The 22872-nt window shown below is 40.2% G+C and overlaps 1 protein-coding gene across 1 annotated transcript in view; it reads left to right on the forward strand.

Annotated features, from left to right (window-relative positions):
• The first annotated feature begins 11389 nt into the window (after positions 1-11389).
• Positions 11390-22872, forward strand: part of LOC123751553 (cytochrome P450 2L1) — a 14134-nt gene continuing 2651 nt past the window's right edge. The window contains exons 1-9 of the mRNA XM_045733648.2: positions 11390-11509; positions 12110-12209; positions 12759-12892; positions 15597-15803; positions 18239-18438; positions 19084-19198; positions 19383-19563; positions 20957-21074; positions 22074-22218. Of these exons, the coding sequence (XP_045589604.1) occupies positions 11425-11509; positions 12110-12209; positions 12759-12892; positions 15597-15803; positions 18239-18438; positions 19084-19198; positions 19383-19563; positions 20957-21074; positions 22074-22218 (1285 nt within the window). The 5' untranslated portion in view covers positions 11390-11424. The remainder of the gene's footprint in view (positions 11510-12109; positions 12210-12758; positions 12893-15596; positions 15804-18238; positions 18439-19083; positions 19199-19382; positions 19564-20956; positions 21075-22073; positions 22219-22872) is intronic.

Below are 22872 nucleotides of genomic sequence, written 5' to 3' on the forward strand. Positions count from 1 at the left end.
TCCCACACACCATACACCCACACATCACACTCCCACACACACCATAGCTCATACACCACCCCCCCTTCACCCTCCTGAAGCACCGGCACCAAAGTGAATCAATCCCGGCTTATACCAATCTCGGAACAAGGATTTTCGAGGCTTCACTCCGTTATTTATAAATTCAATTTTTTTCAATTGCGAATCAGCGATTCTGATTCGCGTTGTTCATTATTTTTTTGTTCAAATCAATATTGATTCGATCATATGAATAATGATTTCTTGTGGTTGTTAAAATATATCAAAATAGTGTTGATAGTTCTTACGGAACTAAGTAAGCTAAGCCTCTAATACAAAACTAAATCTATTATTAATCATTAACCGGTTTTCCGTTTTCTATGGGGATATATTCACCATGGGGTGTAAACAGCTTCTTGCTGCATATATACTGAGAGTCTACCTTTTAGTCCTGGAGTATATTCAGGACAAAATTATGAGAGATCTCTGGTTAGAGGGAGCCGGTCGGCCGAGCGGACAGCACGCGGGACTTGTGATTCTGTGGTCCTGGGTTCGATCCCAGGCGCCGGCGAGAAACAATGGGCAGAGTTTCTTTCACCCTATGTCCCTTTTACCTGGCAGTAAAATAGGTACCTGGGTGTTAGTCAGCTGTCACGGGCTGCTTCCTGGGGGTGGAGGCCTGGTCGAGGACCGGGCCTCGGGGACACTAAAAGCCCCGAAATCATCTCAAGATAACCTCAAGATAGCCTCACCGGACAGGGAACGGACAATCTTTATCAGGGTATTCTCTCATTATTATTGTCTACCACTGACGTGGCCAGACATTTACGTTGCTAACCAGCATATATATTTTCTTCTGTCCTCCATGGGACAGGGTTAGAGATCTGTTAAACATATAAATCCTGTAATTTATTGAAAAATCAACGACAGAAGGTGATTGTAGTGTTTTAAAAATTCTAATCTAACCTACATATATAAATTCACAGATTTACATCTATCCTACATAAACAGTACTTGAGGAATATTCTTTTTTTCGTAATTTGATTAATGTGAGTTTAATAAGGTGGAATGCAATTCTGAGCATTTGTGTGGAGAGGAACCTATCTTTGGAGGAAATTTCTCTTGTGCCCCCCTTTTGGGTGGATGGTCCCCTGTTGTCATGAGGTGACGCAGGTCTGACCCGCCCTGGGGCCAGATTCACGAAGCAGTTACTCAAGCACTTACGAGCCTGTACATCTTTCCTCAATCTTTGGCGGCTTTGTTTACAATTATTAAACAGTTAATGAGCTCCGAAGCACCAGGAGGCTGTTTATATCAGTAACAACAGTTGACTGGAAAGTTTTCATGCTTGTAAACTGTTTAATAAATGTAACCAAAGCCGTCAAAGATTGAGGAAGTCTATAGTTCTAAACATAAACTATATGTTCAACAGATCTTTCACCCTGTCCATGGAGGACAGAAGAAAATGTATATATGCTGGTTAGTATTGTTAATGTCTGGCCACGACTGTGGTAGAAAATAATAATAAAAAAAACTAAAAAAACTACTTCTCTGGATATTAGTTGGATGGAGTGAAATGATTGGCAGATATTGCAATGAAATGCTGCAACTTAAAAATGTATCTCATGTACCGAAGGCCAGACTGCTTAATAATTACAAGGACTGACTCTATGAACCCAATTTAGATACTCAAGCAGGACCTCTCGAGATGAAGCAGAACCTCGGAAGATGAAGCAGGACCTTGTGAGATGAAGCAGGACCTTGTGAGATGAAGCAGGACCTTGTGAGATGAAGCAGGACCTTGTGAGATGAAGCAAGACCTTGTGAGATGAAGCAGGACCTTGTGAGATGAAGCAGGACCTTGTGAGATGAAGCAGGACCTTGTGAGATGAAGCAGGACCTTGTGAGATGAAGCAGGACCTTGTGAGATGAAGCAGGACCTTGTGAGATGAAACAGGACAAGAGTTATATTGATTATGAAAACACTGGCCCTACTATCACTCCCTGAAGAGCCTCACTTGATCCTCTGATCCAAGGGAACGGTTCTAAGCTCAGTACCACAAGTTCTCTCAGGGGTAAACCGGTCTTTCATCCTGCCATGTAATCTGTCTCAAATTCCGTGGACTCTGAGATTACTTTGCAATCTCCTGTGGGCACTTTGTCAAAGGTTTCCCTGAAATCCAGGAATATTACATCTGTAAAGATCAGGAGGGAGAGAGAGAGAGAGAGAGAGAGAGAGAGAGAGAGAGAGAGAGAGAGAGAGAGAGAGAGAGAGAGAGAGAGAGAGAGAGAGAGAGAGAGAGAGAGAGAGAGAGAGAGTGTGTGTAAAATAATAGTGCAGAGAATTTATGTTAATTGTAGCAAACTCGGTGCACGTGTAATAATAGTGAGTGTCTGGATGGTAAGTTTTGCTATGTGTGTGTAGCCCTGATGGTGCATTTTATGGTGTTGTGAACACACGCCATGGTGAGGGGAAGGGATACCAGGCACCATACAAGACACTTATTTTTATTTTTTTAAGAGACAAGCGTTGGATAGAAAGTTATCATGTAAACCAGAGCACACAGACAAACACACAGATAAACAAACCAACACAAAGCAGTAGATGTAGACATAGACGTAGATATAGATACAAAAACATTTGTAAACAAAAATATTCAAACCAAAAACATTAAAAAACAACAAATAGAAAATAATAAATTAAAGCATTAAACAAAAGCCTAAACACCGATACTTAATATCCTATAAATCTCAACATCTGGACATAAACATGACAAACACAAACATGGAATGATCAACACACACAAACATATAAACAGTACTTCCTAAACATTGAAACCTAACATAAACATTGAAATCTTACGTAAATAATGACAAATTTCTATATATTTCGAAAAAAATATAAGCTTAATCACTGAAAAAAATATATATCACCATCCTTATCTATTTTGCCTTCTTCTATTCTCTCTCAGATTTTATCAATATTTTCGAACATAATAAAAATTATTTTCCGAAGTCAAACAAAAATTCCTTTTGTATCTAAGCTGCGGCGGGATACGAATATCGGAGGCCCAGATTATGTGTTTCCGCGGCGTTGGGTAAAGGAAAGGTTTGCTGTCGTGTTTGTGGGCTGGTGTGGAGGACTAGAGAGTGTCTCACTCAGCGCTGGAGTGTGGTTTATGTACCCATAAAAAGGTGAAACCAAAGGGAGAGATGGGGTTGTGTTCTTTCTTAAGCCCTTTCTGTCTCTCTCTCTCTCTCTCCTTCTGTCTCCTCCTCCTCTCTGTCTGTCAATAAGTCAATGTTTACAGTCAACCCGTCCAAAGAGAGAGCGTAGTCCATCCTACCGAGCCTTGAACCCTGAACCACCTAAATGGCCACTAAACCCACATCTTGACTGCACTGGTGAAAAAAAGTTACAGCAAATTATTCTCTTTATTTTTCCCCAGCACAAACAAGCTCAGTTTTTTTTCTCTCTACCATCTCCTTCCCTCTTCTTTTTCTCCTCTACCTTCTCGTTATTCTTCTCCCCTTTGTACTCTAAGACATGCGATTGTGTTTCATTTCCCCTTCCGTCCGTCTAAGGCAAGCATGCAAAGGCTAATTATTCTCCCCTCTCTTATATCCTCCAACCGTCTCAACCCTTTCCATTTCATTCTCTGTGCTTTTAACTCTCTTCCTTCCCATCCTCTCAGTTCTACCATACGTTGGGATAGTTGTTTGCCCGTCCTCCTGTGATGTCGATTTTACTGTAGGGAATCAGCTGGGCCAGATTCACGAAGCAGTTACCCGAGCACTTACGAACGTGTACATCTTTCCTCAATCTTTGACGGCTTTGGTTACATTTATTAAACAGTTTACAAGCATGAAAACGTTCCAATCAACTGTTGTTATTGTTATAAACAGCCTCCTGGTGCTTCGGAGCTCATTAACTGTTTAATAATTGTAAACAAAGCCGCCAAAGATTGAGGAAAGATGTACAGGTTCGTAAGTGCTTCCGTAACTGCTTCGTGAATCTGGCTCTAGGCTGTTGCCCTCTCCTGCTCACACCGGCCTTTCATGCGCTCTGTTTTCACTACATTGAACTGTGACCTCCCTCTTTCGTTTGATCTCAGACAAGCTACTCCTCAGTCCTACTGTAAACACGACTTCAAGCATACATACTTGCCTTTAAGATGGAAGTAAGAAAGTGGAAAAGAGAGAGAGAGAAAGAGAGAGAGAGAGAGAGAGGGAGAGAGAGAGAGAGAGAGAGAGAGAGAGAGAGAGAGAGAGAGAGAGAGAGAGAGAGAGAGAGAGAGAGAGAGAGAGAGAGAGAGAGAGAGAGAGAGACAGACAGACAGACAGAGAGAGAGAGAGAGAGAGAGAGAGAGAGAGAGAGAGAGAGAGAGAGAGAGAGAGAGAGAGAGAGAGAGAGAGAGAGAGAGAGAGAGAGAGAGAGAGAGAGAGAGAGAGAGAGAGAGAGAGAGAGAGAGAGAGAGAGAGAGAGAGAGACAGAGAGAGAGAGAGAGAGAGAGAGAGAGAGAGAGAGAGAGAGAGAGAGAGAGAGAGAGAGAGAGAGAGAGAGACAGAGAGAGAGAGAGAGAGAGAGAGAGAGAGAGAGAGAGAGAGAGAGAGAGAGAGAGAGAGAGAGAGAGAGAGAGACAGAGAGAGAGAGAGAGAGAGAGAGAGAGAGAGAGAGAGAGAGAGAGAGAGAGAGAGAGAGAGAGAGACAGAGAGAGAGAGAGAGAGAGAGAGAGAGAGAGAGAGAGAGAGAGAGAGAGAGAGAGAGAGAGAGACAGAGAGAGAGAGAGAGAGAGAGAGAGAGAGAGAGAGAGCAAATGTAAATGAAAATAGAGATAAAAAAGATATTAAATAGACTCACAGCTCCCAGCAATATAGTAGGGAGACCATGTGAGTGAGTCCAAGCATATTCCAATTATTAGAGTAATGCAGGGGGAGGGAGGCGGGATATATTTGAAACAAAATCATTATCTAAAAATTTTTGTGTCATCCGGGACTAATTTCCATAATTCCCTACATTATTACTGACAGAACTTTTTTTCTAGTTACCCTTCGTAATAGGATTAGTGAATCAGGTTGGATAAATTACCCATTTTGTGATGGGCTTAGCACAAACGGCTCAGTATGGGCTCAGTTACAGGCATGCACCACTGTGGTTCAATGGTCAAAGTCCTCGACTGATCACCGGGGGACCCGGGTTCAATCCTCGGGCGGGATAAAAATGATTGGGCATAGCTTCCTTTCATCTGATGCTCTATTTATCTAGCAGCAAATAGTTAACTGGTAATTAGACAGCTGCTGTGGCTTGTGAGCTGTGTGTGTGTGTGTGTGAGTGCGTGTATGTGTGTGTGTGTGTGTGTGAGTGCGTGTATGTGTGTGTGTGTGTGTGTGTGTGTGTGTGTGTGTGTGTGTGTGTGTGTGTGTGTGTGCCAAATACATAAGATATGACAATAGGTCGGAAGTCAGCACAATAAGCAATCAACGGTTGAAAAATCGGGGTCCAAGAGCTTGATCCTGCTGGCACAAAATCTACCACTGATATATAAAATTTTTGCTAGTACCAATATCAATCATTTCGACACAAAACTTGCCTGTAGAGTTACACATGTTCTAACATCTCCCTTTGAAATGATTCGGCTACCAGAGGTCGTCGGATGAAAATGGTCTTTGCTCACAGCTCCCAGCGTTGACCCGGCTATTGGTGTATCTGGACCGAGGGCGACGCCCTCCGGCCATTGGCTTGGCGTAATAGGGACCCCCTCTTCCCCTTATCGTTCGGAAACGATTGGTCTCGAATTTTCTGTCAAAGCGTCGTACCCAGCTGTGGAAGTAGTCATCCTATGCAGGCAATGAGTCACAATAACGTGGCTGAAGTATGTTGACCAGAGCACACACACTAGAAGGTGAAGGGACGACGACGTTTCGGTCCGTCCTGGACCTTCTAGTGTGTGGTCTGGTCAACATAGTCATCCTAGATATGTTCCGGGCGTATGTGGCGGATGTTTCTGGGGTGTAGCTCCTCACGAACCATCGAGCGCTTGTAAAGTTGAGCTCTCCGGCTGTTTATCAAGATTTAGTGGCCCGTTATGATGGCTGCTCGTTTTTCCTACGTGATGACGGTGGTACGGTCGCTGTGTCTGATCGTTTGCTGCACTCTCACATATATGGCGCTAAATAAGAGCCCCTTCGAGTTTTCGGAGGGGGCTGCTTCGTCATTTCTTCAGTAAATATGGGGGCAGAGGTGTTCCTCCGGATGATCTCTGTCTCCTCTGGCCGGTGGCGGAGGTCTCGAACGGGATTCGAACCGTCGCTCTTCGTCCCGTTGATGGGCTACACCATACGTGCCTTCTATGCAGGGCAGCCCAGGTTGTGTTTTCGGTGTGGCCTTCAGGGGGGCACCGGCTCCTGTGAATTTGTTTCGGGAAGAGGATTTTCACCCGTTGGTGGCCACGGACCTGTCGCCTTGTGATGATACGGTGGGTGAGGTGTTCTCCCGTCTGCCGCCCTGGTGGTGTTACCGGGTTCATTGGCCGTCGTACCTGTCAGTGCGTTGTGTTTTGATTATACTGTGCTATAGTTTTTCTTTTTGCGATTTATATGTTGTTTCCTGTGTTACTTCGGCTGTTAGGTGGGTGGATGTGCTTTCTCGTGTCTGTGTTGTGTGTGTGTGTGTGTTTTGTGTTTTGCCGGTTCCTGCGTGTTCCGGGTTTTTCTTTCATGTGTGTTTGTGGTTGTGGCTTTGTTTCCCGGTTCCTGTGTGTGTCATTTTTTCCACTATGTGTGCATGTGTGTGGGTCTGGTGTGTCTCACCCGGTCAGTGTGTTTTTCGGTGTATCCTGTATTTCCCCTGTGCCCGGTATGGCTTGTCTTGGTGTGTGTTTTATGTGTTTTTTTCTGCACTTTTTGCTCTATTCCTGTTCGTGTTTTCTGTTCTATTTACTATACAAAGTGCTGGGCTTTGTGTGTTATGTGGTTTTCTACTTCATTTTCTACGTATGTGGTTTTCTTTTCTACTTCTACAACAGTTTTCTATTTCTGTTTCTTGTTACATGTTTGTTTATTGTTTTCATGTCCTTTTTTGTACGTTTTGTATTTCTTTTATAAATACTTAAAATAATCTCCCTTTGAAATATAAAATGCACCCACGAGAGGTGAGTACCTTTCCTGGAGAGGCTGGTATAACATACCTGGAGAGGCTGGTATAACATACCTGGAGAGGCTGGTACAACATACCTGGAGAGGCTGGTACAACATACCTGGAGAGGCTGGTATAACATACCTGGAGAGTACTAGCCGAGCTGCCAAACTGTCCTCTACTAGAACGGTTTAATAGAAGTCTGAGGCTTATCTGACTGCTGGACTCCCTTGAGATTCATTTTGACTCAGTTATCCCTCGATCATTTCATTTCTCTCATTTTCTGTGCTTTAATTATTCTCATCAGCTCATCCACGTTCTAATTTATTATGTCAACAGGTAGCCTGATACTTTATGCTGGTAATTAGAGGTAGTGAGGCACGAATCATCTAATTGATTTTAAATGAGAGGGTAAATGAGGCGTGGAGTGCCACCATCACGACACCAGAGGTATATATAGTGATTTCCCACATGACAATGCGTTGGTATTTTCAATGCCTAAACTATTTTACGAAAATTATATTTCAATTTTTTTTTGCGAGTATTTGATGTTCCTTTTTTTTTATACCACAGACGTGACCATAGAATTGTACAATGCTAACGAGCGTACATGTATTTTGATCTGCTTTTCAAAGCCAGGCTTAGAGATATTTGATAATATTGGGTTATTGAGCACTCAATCATAGAAGGTGAATGAAGTGCATTTACAATAACCGACTAGGATAAGAGGAAGTTAGGAATTATCCAGGCGATGTTGACTAGGTTAGCAGGTGAGATATGAGCTGGATATTCTGCCTCCCTCTCCCCTTTTATCTATTCTTTTATGCCCTTTTACCTATTCTTTTTTACTTTAAGCGTTGTGTGTTAAAGCATGGGAATTATTTTTCATCTTTTTCTTGGGGGAAAACTAGGTTTAGGCTCGTTGGTTAGTCTTCCCCTCTATCCTGTGTTTCCTCCCTAACATGTGTCATTAGAAATTTCCTTCCTATTACTTCGATCAGTTTCATTCTCCATGTCTTTTCTCTCCCTCTCAGATACAATGCTTTTTAGTCGATTTGTCTATGACTAAAATTTCTCATGACTAACAGGTTAGCTCTCTAAGGAATATATCAGCCACTACTTTAGATGAAATTTATTTAAGGTCTCTTAGCATTTTTATATTCAAGACGCGTCTTCTGTGGATCTCTGACAGATTGCAAATTACAGCCACAAACACTTTGTTTTTTACACACACACACACAAAGAAATATAAGAAAATTCACTTTCGCAAACAGAGTGGTAGACGGTTGGAACAAGTTAGGTGAGAAGGTGGTGGAGGCCAAGACCGTCAGTAGTTTCAAAGCGTTATATGACAAAGAGTGCTGGGAAGACGGGACACCACGAGCGTAGCTCTCATTCTGTAACTACACTTAGGTAATTACACGTGTGTGTGTGTGTGTGTGTGTGTGTGTGTGTGTGTGTGTGTGTGTGTGTGTGTGTGTGTGTGTGTGTGTGTGTGTGTGTGTGGTGCATTTAGGTAAAAAATGTGAGTTAATTACTGATTTCACGTTATTCGTTATACGGACATAGTTAATAATTTCACACAGATTTAACATAAAGGCCGACTGTGTATTTCATGCTAATTTTACCTATTACCCCATATTTATTTTTAGGAATTTTACGCATAATAAAAAATGAATTATTTGAAAATTCAATCCCAAAACATGTAGTCACTTTAAAACAAGCTATCGACGTTTAACGCAAACAACTATTAATATCATTTGGTTTCATTAAACATCATTAATTCTGCCCCACGCAAATGTTAACGTAATGGTGATGGATGATCGACATGCTGTTGAAATAGACGTACACGCTAGAATTATCGTTGCATCATTTAGGCAGTGAAGCTGACAGTTAAGAGTGTAATGGTTCGTAAATGATTATTAATGATTTAATTGTAAATATGAGTATGTGTGTGTATTTGCATAGTTATGTGTTGGACTATTTGGTATGTTAATACGATGGAAATATGAATGGGAATACTGTTTTTTTTGTGTATGATTAAAATAAAGGACATTCAAATATTAAATATACAGATATATATATATATATATATATATATATATATATATATATATATATATATATATATATATATATATATATATATATATATATATATATATATATATATATATATATATATATATATATATATATATATATATATATATAGTTATAAACTTCAGCTTGCGAGTTATATAGGCAAGTCTGTGCATTGAGCATTTACACCGAGTTTTCCCACATAACAGGGCTCGATTAAAGAACACCAGAGGTCCTTCATCATCTCATTGCCTGGGAGAGAATGGAATTCTGTGGGTTAAATACCCCAGAATTCCTACCTCTCTTTTGGCTTTGAAGTATGGTGCAATGGATACAGTGTGTACCTGCCACTCTGTGGGCCAGGGTTCGAGTCTCCTGGTGGGTTGAGTGTTAAAAAGTTATATATATATATATATATATATATATATATATATATATATATATATATATATATATATATATATATATATATATATATATATATATATATTGGTGTATACTGGCAGCACGTTTTCTTTTATGCATGTCTCATTGAATATGACAGAATATTCCATATTTACTATTTTCTGATTTAGGGCTTCAATCCGTCTTACTAGTGCTCTTGCATCAGGGTTCAGATGGAAGAGTTCACCAAAAGTCATGTTCGTTTTCAAGGTGAGGAAAAAGAATTGATTAACTGAAGAATGTATTACACTAATTATAAAATCGCACGGCGTTTAGAACCTACATGGTTCATTCTCAAGTGATGTTACAGTACAGAATATTATATTTTATACTAATAATGGGTCAGGTGAATACAAATGGATCGAACAATGGGATCAGGTGTACACAAAGGGTGTACAATGGGTAGACATGAAGGAGAAAAGAGGCTAAGGAGCAGAAGGTTAAATAGAGTACATACAAAGATTAATCAAGCATAGTGGGCACTTTGTTGACCAGACCACACACTAGAAGGTAAAGGGACGACGACGTTTCGGTCTGTCCTGGACCATTCTCAAGTCGATTGTCTGTTTGCTGCCCACTGCTCGACAAACAGTGGGCACTGCTTATCGAGCAGTGTCTTCTATGTTGGCATCTTCACGTTCCAGTATTGTTCTTACTCTCACGGTGGGTAGAGTGAATAGTTCCGTAATTTGAGTATTTATAGTGAGTTGTTCTACTTTTATGTGGATTGCTTCAAAAATTTGTAATCTTCTTACATCTTGGGTTTTGATGTTGAATAAAAACACTTGTATAATAGACAAAACCCAAGATGTAAGAAAGTTACAAATTCTTGAAGCAATCCACATGTGATTTTAGTTTTTTTATTTATATATATAATATATATATATATATATATATATATATATATATATATATATATATATATATATATATATATATATATATATATATATATATATATATATATATATATATATATATATATAGAAACTGTCACAGTAATAAATTTCTCCAAGCCATATGTATTACTATACAGTAACAATAACATTATATTAATTACCCTACTGCAATTTTGGCCGCATGGAATGCGTAAAATGTTACATCTGTGTTTGAAACTAATGTCAATGACAGAATCAGATTTTTGTTCTCACTCTGACATTTGTAGCTTTTTATATATATATATTTTTTGTCTGCACTGGATGGGGGGAAATGTCCTATAAATTAACTATTTTAATATGATTAAAATGTAAAATAATTATATGTTTAACTGCTAACTTCATCACCAATGTCAGTCTCTTTATCATTATACTTTACATAATAATTCAAAGTATTATTATTCTTTCTACCAACAACTAAAAACATACACTCTTGTATGTTTATATTAATGTTTATATATTTTATATATTTGATGTATGCTTATATCCTGTATATATTGATGATAAGGCACCAAGGCCACCGGCTCGTCAGCAGTGTGGGTTGCCAAGGTTCAGCACGCAACATTCACATCCTTTATAGGTTATATCCTCTTCATCTATACACACATATTTACAATACACCAATATTCTCAAATGGTGAAGAATCGTCATTAACTCACGTATACAGCTCCCGCACTATAACGCAGCGGATTGTTTGGAGATAATGTTGATGTGAGATTGAGTGGGCACAGCACCTTGGCAACTGGCGCTGAAGAGGGGAAATATAGAGCGCAGATAGCCAGCGCGAGCTGTGAGATTAGAATTAGCTACGACTCGACAGACTGCATCAGAATGTTGATGGAGTTACTGCTGGGGATTCTCCTCTTGACCGGTTGCCTTTTCTTGACCACCAGGAAGCCCTCGAAACTGCCGCCAGGTGAGTCCTTTGTAATATTCATACCTGGCTTATTACAAGTAGTAGTAGGCATCCATCAGTCTGTCATATATATATATATATATATATATATATATATATATATATATATATATATATATATATATATATATATATATATGTATATATATATATATATATATATATATATATATATATATATATATATATATATATATATATATATATATATATATACCCGAATTAGAATGGTTGTGTAGTTGTATCGTCTACACAAGCTCCGCTCGTCCCCCACACACACACAAAACATATTAATCAGCGTGCATATGTGCATATTTATGTAAAATAAATGAAGGGAGCTTGTTTAATAAGGTGAGAGAGAGAGAGGGGTCCTAATCTGAGTAGAGAGGGGGAAAGGGTATCCTAATCAAGTGTTGTTTTATATTCAGCTACTTGGAACTTTATAAAAAAAGTTCCAAGTAGCACGGGCTATGGTGAGCCCATAGAGGACTTACCTGGCACAGGAGCGGGGCTGTAACTGGTACAATCAGTGGTGTGTAAGGATGCTTGCCTTCGTCAGATGTGTGAGAGCGGATGCCCTAATCAGTTGTGTGTTGGTAGGTGTGTGGGGATGGCCTGTGATTGGCTGCCTCCCTTCCTCCAGTGAGCGCTTGTCTGATCAAGTCAATAAACTCCGCGCCATCTACGGAGACATTATCAGGTAAGACAAAAGAAATTTATCATATTTCTTCCAAAATATATTAATATATATATATATAATATTCAGTGACATTATGTATGTATGATACCAAATGAATGCATCAAATGTATGATGAATATTCAAAGTTTTGGCTGTTTTTTGAGCATCAGAAGCAGAACTTAGAATATGAGATGTTTCTAACCTTTTCATTAAAGTTAGAAACATGCTGCTTCCTAGAGTAAGTTGTCCCTCAAGCAACCAATTGCTTAAATACACTTGCATTATCTTAGATATACTTGTAAAATTTTCTTTATAAGATACTTTAGCAAATGGCAACTTTTGACCAATACAGCTTAGAAGCTCACGGAAATTTGCATTCCATAAAAAAGAAAATATATTTCGCCTAATGTTTAAATTTCATTTTAGATTAGTTATACAAGGATATTTTTCAGTGTGATTGCTGTGAACAAATATATTATTATTATTAGATTTTTAGGATTATTAGTTCAGGGATTTAATATAATAAATATAGTTTTTTTTACGTTTTAATACCGTTGTTTTAATCCCAAGCTGGCGTATAGGGTGTCGCATCTTCGTGTTCTTGTGTAATAACGACTTGGTCAAGACCGTCCTCACCCGGCCCGAGTTCGTCGACCGCCCTGACCTATTTACCTACGATGTGTTCAGCGGTGGCACTAAGACCGGTAAGTTACGTATTACGCAAGTAATAAAGACCAATTTTGCAAGCAATAAAGACCTATTTCGTAAGCAATAAAGACCTATTACGCAAATAATAAAGACCTATTACGCCCGTCAGCGCTCATATCAGTCGGCTCAGCGGTACGAACGTCAGTGAACTAGTTAACTTAGACGGCTGACATACAACGTAGGAAGCTAGTTGTAAAAGAACACGTTTGAATGTCTGGGATGTTGGAGAGTGTTGACGTTCGTGAGATAATTCTAGCATATTCGGATATGCTTCCTGTGGCTCGTCGTTCGTGAGCCCGTGTGGGACGAGCCAAAGAAAGTGGTGGTACACGATGGCTGACTGATCTATTTCCTCTCCTCTACTACCCAATTTTTTTTTGTCGCGGTAAATTTGAACTTGCATATGAGATATGGAGGGCGGGAACTCTGGAAAATTTGGGACATTTTTGAGATATGAAGGGAACGGAACTATCAGGAGAGAGCGCCAAGCCATTACGACTATATAGCACTTGGAAGGGGTCAGGATAAGGATTTGGGATGGGACAGGGGGAAGGAATGGTGCCCAACCACTTGTAGACGGTCGGGGATTGAACGCCGACCTGTATGTACCGAGACTGTCGCGCTACCGTACAGTTACCGAATTAGCTTACAGTGTAGTGGTAATGCGAGAGGCACAGTACACGGTTGATACATTTTAGAGAAAGGTTAGTTTCTATGGTAAACTAGAGCATCAGGAAAGGTTTCTTGAATGTAAACTGTGCCCTAAAGTGCATAGTGAAGAGGATATTGAGGACGGGGAAGTATACATCAAGGGATTAAATTCATGCTTTTGGTTTACACTTACTGTGTGTTCGTGGATACTGCTGTAGACTTACGACCAGTGAGTTTCCAGCAACTTTCTTGCAAACAGTGGGGACTGTGAACCTGCCTTCTTACAAACAACGTCGCATTTCGCACGTATGCGTTACCTAAGGCCAAAAAATTGTCGTACTAGAAAATGGAAGCGGCTGGCGAAAGTGACGCATTGTCCCGTTTTCTGTTTTGGGTCCTCTGGTAGGTTAGGGGGAGACCACTTTAAATTGACCGTTTTCTTGACCTTGGCAGACCTTAGGAGGACGGACTGGACTGTGATATATGCCTGATTAGTGATACATGTATGGTTAGTTTATACTATATACATATATATATATATATATATATATATATATATATATATATATATATATGTATATAGTATATATATATATATGTATATAGTATATATATATGTATATAGTATATAACTGAAAACTCACACCCCAGAAGTGACTCGAACTTGGGTTCGAGTCACTTCTGGGGTGTGAGTTTTCAGTTGTATATAGTCCTGGGGACCATTCAGGCTTGTTTGCACGTATATAGTATATATAGTATATATATATATATATATATATATATATATATATATATATATATATATATATATATATATATGTATATATATATATATATATATATATATATATATATATATATATATGCAAACAAGCCTGAATGGTCCCCAGGACTATATACAACTGAAAACTCACACCCCAGAAGTGACTCGAACCCATACTCCCACAACTGGTATGTACAGGGACGCCTTAATCCGCTTGACCATCACGACCGGACATAAGGAAGTGATAGCCGAGGCTATATGAACCACTTCCCCGCCGGCACTCGGATGGTAATCTTGGGCATAGCATTTTATCAAATCACCTCATTCTTTGGGGCACACGTGAGGAACACAAATGCAAACAAGCCTGAATGGTCCCCAGGACTATATACAACTGAAAACTCACACCCCAGAAGTGACTCGAACCCATACTCCCACAACTGGTATGTACAGGGACGCCTTAATCCGCTTGACCATCACGACCGGACATAAGGAAGTGATAGCCGAGGCTATATGAACCACTTCCCCGCCGGCACTCGGATGGTAATCTTGGGCATAGCATTTTATCAAATCACCTCATTCTTTGGGGCACACGTGAGGAACACAATATATATATATATATATATATATATATATATATATATATATATATATATATATATATATATATATATATATATATATATGACAATGTCAGACCACGGAGGAAAAATGAAACAGGAAATTTCCTTAAGTACTTTCGTATATTAAATACATCTTCAGAAGGTGACCTTCTGAAGATGTATTTAATATACGAAAGTACTTAAGGAAATTTCCTGTTTCATTTTTCCTCCGTGGTCTGACATTGTCACATTCTTAATCACGTGTTTATTTTCGTGATATACACACATATATATATATATATATATATATATATATATATATATATATATATATATATATATATATATATATATATATATATATATATATATATATATATATATATATATATCTAACCTGCGCTTGAAACTGTTCAGTTATCCCACGTCTATTATGTTAATCGGTAATTTGTTCAACAAGTGAACAACCTTGTTTCCAGACCAGTATTTATCCAGGTCTTTCATAAATCTAAATGAGTCGGATTTATATCCATTGTTTCGTGTGTTATTTTGAGTTGATATATTTAATAACCTTATTAATATACCCCATGTAATGTCCAATCATCCACTTGTACATTTCAAGGATTTACTTACAAGGATTGAATGTAATTGTATTAGTCTTTGCTCTCTCTCTCTCTCTCACGACAGGTGGACTCATTTTCACCAATGGACAATATTGGAAGAGGAATCGCAAGCTTTTTCTCCACCAGCTACGAGACTTGGCGTTGGAGACAGACATACAGCAAGAAGCGACCTACTTGGTGGAGGACTTGAAGGAACACGTCAGAACGCCCCAGCCTCTGCCTCTCTCCTGCAGGATGGCTACCATCAATGTTATCTGGAAATTTACTGCAGGTGGGTGATAGTGGTGATGGTAGTTGTTAGTAGAACGTGGCTAAAGCAGCCACATATATGAAGTAGCTCCTATTTACTTTATCCTAAACTCATTAATATATATTTCTAACCTAAGCAACCCAATAATTCCATTATAATATCCAGTAATTTGTTCCATAAATCAGGAACTGTTTTCCAATCAGTATATACCCAGGTCTTTCCTAAATCTAAACTTATAGAATTTATATGTAATGTTTAGAGATCTATTTTGTGTTAATACATTTTAATGGCTTGTATTTATCCCATCTATTATTTTCTTTTAAATGGTATAATCCGTTCCTGTTTTACCAAGAACATGAGTTTCTATATGAGTTATATTTTACATCCACCTCATAATCCAGGTCATGTCACCCACAGGGTGGGTGACATGACTTCTAGCCTCACATAGCCTCCACATGAGGCTAAGAACAGCCCGCCTCTCATTTTTTAGGTCAGCCTTCACAAAAAAAAACTATTAAACCATCTAAATCAGCTTTTCGGAAATCTGGTACCCTAGCAGAATTTTCTCTTACATAGCCTTTCAATGCTATGTTAAATCTGATTTGTTATGATTATTGTTCCCTAGCTCTAGATATAGGATACGAGAAATGAGTGAAAAAGAGTCAGTATATTAACTACTGCAACTAAGAGCAAATGCTCGACCCTGCAAGCATAACTAGGCGAGTGCAACTAGGTGAGTACACCCAGAGACACAGACATTGTCCCAGAGTTCCCCGAGGCGGTACCAATGAGCCAGAGCTCAACCCCCCATGCAAGCACGACTAGGTGAGTACATGTACACAATAAGGGAGAGAAAACCACACGAATTGGAATGGAAGATATATAAACGTGTATACAATTCCATCTCTAAGACCAGAGGAACACACGAACCTGTTAGCATTGTCGGCATATGCAACGCTGGAAAACATTAGAAAATCTTACATTAAATCTCTTGAAGACTCGAACCGTGGACCCCACGTTTGTGAGGTCGAAACTCTATCTTTTATTAGAAAATCTTTTAGGGATCCAAATCGTGATTTTGTTCACGATAATCTACACGATCTTAAACCTGTATGCAGCACCGGCCAGGCATCCGCATCTTGTGAAACATAAAAGATTAAAGTGAAAAAGTGCCGAAGTTTGCAAGAAGAAGATTTGTGTCAGAAGTTGGAGCGTTAAGTTATGAGAATAGATGAAGAGAATTAGTTCTACCTAATCTTGAGGTTACCTTGAGATGATTTCGGGGCTTAGCGTCTCCGCGGCCCGGTCCTCGACCAGGCCTTCTCGTTGCTGGACTGGTCAACCTTAAAGGAAAGAAGAAACACAGGAAATATGGTTAAAAAGACACAATACCTGATCTCTGAGAGTAACTTGGTCGCTGGATCGAGTCCCCTTAGTGTTCAAATTGATTTTCCCACATATATACATCACGTTGGTGTGATGTATTACCTCAGATTTAATACATGTTAAAACATGTATTATATCTGAGGTAATATATTCTAGCCTTGTTAAATGTGTGTTTAAAATCTACAATTTAAACCTCATGTCTTAATATGATTCTCTGTTCTGAGTGGCAATAAATATGAACAGCATCTTCAGCATATGTTCTGAGTGGCAGTAAATATGAACAGCATCTTCAGTGTATGTTCTGAGTGGCAGTAAATATGAACAGCATCTTCAGCATATGTTCTGAGTGGCAGTAAATATGAACAGCATCTTCAGCATATGTTCTGAGTGGCAGTAAATATGAACAGCATCTTCAGCATATGTTCTGAGTGGCAGTAAATATGAACAGCATCTTCAGTGTATGTTCTGAGTGGCAGTAAATATGAACAGCATCTTCAGCATATGTTCTGAGTGGCAGTAAATATGAACAGCATCTTCAGCATATGTTCTGAGTGGCAATAAATATGAACAGCATCTTCAGCATATGTTCTGAGTGGCAGTAAATATGAACAGCATCTTCAGCAGCATATGTTCTGAGTGGCAGTAAATATGAACAGCATCTTCAACGTATGTTCTGAGTGGCAGTAAATATGAACAGCATCTTCAGTGTATGTTCTGAGTGGCAGTAAATATGAACAGCATCTTCAGCATATGTTCTGAGTGGCAGTAAATATGAACAGCATATGTTGTGAGTGGCAGTAAATATGAACAGCATATGTTCTGAGTGGCAGTAAATATGAACAGCATATGTTCTGAGTGGCAGTAAATATGAACAGCATATGTTCTGAGTGGCAGTAAATATGAACAGCATCTTCAACATATGTTCTGAATGGCAGTAAATATGAGCAACATCCCCCACCATAAGACCCAACTGAATTTCCCACAATTAGGCAAAACCGTAATCCAAATATATCGACAAAAGTATTAATAACAACAACGCCCCTCATCAATATATATACTACGTCTTCCAGGGACCCGTTTCGACCTGTGGGACGCCGGCCTCCAGAATTTCTCCCGTCTGATGAGTGAGATGAGAAGCAGCTTGCAAGGCCGAGTCGCCCTCTTCAACGCCCTACCCTGGTTGATCACAGTCGCTCCCAATTTCCTTATGGAGAAATTGGGAGCCAATAGGTTGCTGTACAATGTCGAAAAAATCACTGATTTTATAATGGTAAGTTTGTAAATGGGAGAAATAGTCCCTACAGAACCTAAACACCTAACCAAACCTAACCGATGCCTATATATGCACAATATGCTAATATATTATAATAATTTATATATGAGAAAATTCCCGTTTTGAATGAACAGCATGTAAAAATTTATGAATGCGTCTGTGGGCCCGACCGCTGGATGGAATGGACTTGAGTCGAAGACAGGTTGGGTAGACACAAGAATAAATTCATTGGCCTAGTATTCGTTGCAGAAATTAGTAATTAGTGAAGGTAATCGAATACATTGCAAAAATCTTTAACCTAACACTTCAAACCACACTAAAACTGCAAAAAAATTAATATAAAATCTTAAGGCCAACATGAAATAAAGAATATTATACAAATCAGGCGAAGCATTGAACGATCCACCGGTCGTTTAATGCTTTAACCGTTAACTATCATTAACTTTAACTGTTAACTGCTAACCGGTGGATTGGTCACCTCTCCAACACCTATATTCTGAGTGGAGAGACTACAACCATTACATAGTAATTACACATATGCACTGAACTAGTTAAAAACATCGCTATACAACCCATTGTAAATTAATTGCAATTGGGGATAATTATTTTTTAAGCAGTTACTGTTATTATTATCTATGACAGCCATTCATAGAGGACCACGCGGCTAAGATCGACCCATCCCAACCCAGAGACCTGATGGGTCTCTATCTGATGGAGATGCAGAAGGAGGCTGACAGCCCTGATTCCCACATGAGCTGTAAGTTACTTCAGGATATTATTGAAGCATATGCACTTCCATTTTGTATATTTTTATTTAATGCATATATATGAGAAAATTCGTATTCTAAACGCATCTAATTGTTAAATTTATAAGCATTGTAGATTCAATTTTGTCTGTAATCGTATGTATTTGGGCCAAGAGTTTCCGATTCCTCTCTCAGGGAAGGACCTGGCAGTGGTGACAATAGAACTGTTTCTCTCTGGCAGCGAGACCATTTGGGCCACTCTCCACTGGGCTGTCCTCTACTTGGCCAAATACCCCGACGTTCAGGCTAGAACACAGAGGGAGATTGACGCGGCCGTGCCCAGAGGCACTCTGCCTTCTCTGCTCGACAAGGACAAGTGAGTTACCTAATGTGGGTCGGGGGAAAGACGGTTGGCTAGCCTGCGACAGCTTTGAGGCTGAGACTCGAGGGTTCGAATGATTGGGAGCTTCAGTGATTGGTCAAATCATATGATGTATATTTATTATGTTGGGAAGGACGCTCTGATTTCGTCCAATCATCAGTGTGGTGAACAATGACGTCATGTAATCGTTGTTCACAATAGCGAACACTGACTTCATTCAGTCATCGCTGTGATGGACACATTGAGTTCAACCCTTCATCACTTCCTTCTATTGTAGTCAGTGTCTGTCAACATGTTGCATTATGTATCCTTCATGTATTTCTGTTCCATGTGTCTTGTGTCTCACACACCTGTTGCCCATATAACCTGCTCATGTGCAGATAATGAGTCACAATAACGTGGCTGAAGTATGTTGACCAGACCACACACTAGAAGGTGAAGGGACGACGACGTTTCGGTCCGTCCTGGACCATTCTCAAGTCGATAAATCAAGTCAATTGATTGATAATATAGTACATTAATCTAAACGCTAACGGTCGATTGATAATACTATATTATCAATCGACTTGAGAATGGTCCAGGACGGACCGAAACGTCGTTGTCCCTTCACCTTCTAGTGTGTGTGGTTTGGTCAGCAGCCTGCTCATATAATTCAGCTACTGGGAACCAAAAGTTGCAAGTAGCACGGGCTATGGTGAACCCGTAGTGGACTTACCTGACACAAGAACTGGGCTGTAACTATAACTGTGAATGTGGTAGAGCCTACCACATTCACAGTCACAGCTCCGCTCCTGTGCCAGGTCAGTCCACTACGGGCTCACCATAGCCCGTGCTACTTGCCCCGCTCCTGTGCCAGGTAAGTCCACAACGGGCTCACCATAGCCCGTGCTACTTGCCCCGCTCCTGTGCCAGGTAGGTCCACTACGGGCTCACCATAGCCCGTGCTACTTGCCCCGCTCCTGTGCCAGGTAAGTCCACTACGGGCTCACCATAGCCCGTGCTACTTGCCCCGCTCCTGTGCCAGGTAAGTCCACTACGGGCTCACCATAGCCCGTGCTACTTGCCCCGCTCCTGTGCCAGGTAAGTCCACTACGGGCTCACCATAGCCCGTGCTACTTGCCCCGCTCCTGTGCCAGGTAAGTCCACAACGGGCTCACCATAGCCCGTGCTACTTACCCTACTCGTGTGCCAGGTCAGTCCACTACGGGTCCACCATAGCCCTTGCTACTTGCCCCTCTCCTGTGCCAGGTAAGTCCACAACGGGCTCACCATAGCCCGTGCTACTTACCCTACTCCAGTGCCAGGTCAGTCCACTACGGGCTCACCATAGCCCGTGCTACTTGCAACATTTTGTTCCCAGTACCTGAATCTAAAACCCCATTAACAGGTTGCCGTACCTGCAAGCGGTCATCAACGAGGTTCATCGCATCGTTGCACTGGCACCATTGGGAGTGGCACACTGTGCCAGCCAAGACACGCAGATCGGAGAATACAGCATCCCAAAGGTGAGTCCCTAAGACCCCCGCATATCAGGGCGGAACTATCAGAAGAAAGCCTATCACACTCGACTTGAGAATGGTCCAGGACGGACCGAAACGTCGTCGTCCCTTCACTTTCTAGTGTGTGGTCTGGTCAACATACTTTTGGATAATTCGGACTATAGCAGTTAGTGTGGCTTCGTTACACATTTACACTAACGAATTTGACGTTTAGTAAGCGTAAATAACCAAGTGTTATTAACTAAGAGTGTCCATTCAGGTTATTAGTATCAAATATAATATTATTTGTATCAAATAGTATCAAGTATCAAGTATAAACTATCAAATTATATTTATATTTATGTCTTTAAATACGTTTTTTCTGGAAGACCCACATCAGAGGGAAGTGGATATGTTTATGTTGACCTGACCACATACTAGAAGGTGAAGGGAAGACGACGTTTCGGTCCGTCCTGGACCATTCTGAAGTCGATTGTGAGAATGGTCAATCGACTTGAGAATGGTCCAGGACGGACCGAAACGTTGTCGTCCCTTCACCTTCTAGTGTGTGGTATTGTCAACATACTTTAGCCACGTTATTGTGACTAATCGCCTGCGTATGGATATGTTTATTCTTGCCGAATCTGCCGAATCTGCCGAATCTGGTGATCTAACGTTAAAATATCTTGACTCCATGTAAGCATTAGAACTTAGAGAAACGCCACCTAATCTACTGAGCGAGAGGATCAATATTCTGGCCACACATACAAATTTAATATCTCAATTTATATTGTAGTAAAAACCTTTTGAGGGAGTCTGCTGTTGATAGCGTCCAAAGTGAGGCGGTGAAGACTAACTGTTCCTTTCTAAATTGTTGCTGGTCAATTATAAAACAAAGTAATGTTATTTTTGTCAATGTATTTATCAGATTTACTGTTCAATAAATTGATCACTATATAAAATGTTATTATTATGATTGGTTATATTGTTATTATACTCACTATGATGTCATTATTAATCCCGCAGGACACGGTGATAGTGACTAGTTTGGAGAGCTGTCTCAAAGACCCGCAGCTGTGGGAGAAGCCTGAGGAGTTTAACCCTAGCCACTTCTTGGACGAGGGAGGGCATTTTACTCCCAGGAAGGAAGAATTCTTACCTTTTGCTGTTGGTAATGATCTGTGACGTCATAAACACGCCATATCCGGCACATTATTCGTCAATGTTTTTTTTTTAATCTGTGTATAACTTGCTAACTTCTAGTTGCAATTCTTTTAACCATGTCGTAGTTCAGTCGATTAAGGCAGGGTCGTGGGATGCTCTCGGACGTAGGTTCAAATCCTCGTCACGGCCCTTGTGGATTTGTTCATTTGATGCATCACGCTATTGTGATTTCTGTGTGTAGTGTATAACTTGCTATGTTGCGTATATAATTTAGTTCTTAATTATACACTAATTCATTTGTAAGACTGTATTGTCTACATTTTACACCCTTTCTTATTATTGAGATCACTTTGATAGCCCTTCCTTGCTGTCCACAGTAATTCTTACTAGATAACAGTGGAGGTTATCTTGAGGTTATCTTGAGATGATTTCGGGGCTTTAGTGTCCCCGCGGCACGGTCCTCGACCAGGTCTCCACCCCCAGGAAGCAACCCGTGTCAGCTGACTAACACCCAGGTACCTATTTTACTGCTAGGTAACAGGGGCATAGGGTGAAAGAAACTATGCCCATTGTTTCTCGCCGGCGCCCGGGATCGAACCCGGGACCAAAGGATCACAAGTCCAGTGTGCTGTCCGCTCGGCCGACCGGCTTCCTGGAACTT

This window comes from Procambarus clarkii, chromosome 4 (assembly GCF_040958095.1).
Source record: "Procambarus clarkii isolate CNS0578487 chromosome 4, FALCON_Pclarkii_2.0, whole genome shotgun sequence".
NCBI classification, from domain to species: Eukaryota; Metazoa; Arthropoda; class Malacostraca; order Decapoda; family Cambaridae; genus Procambarus; species Procambarus clarkii.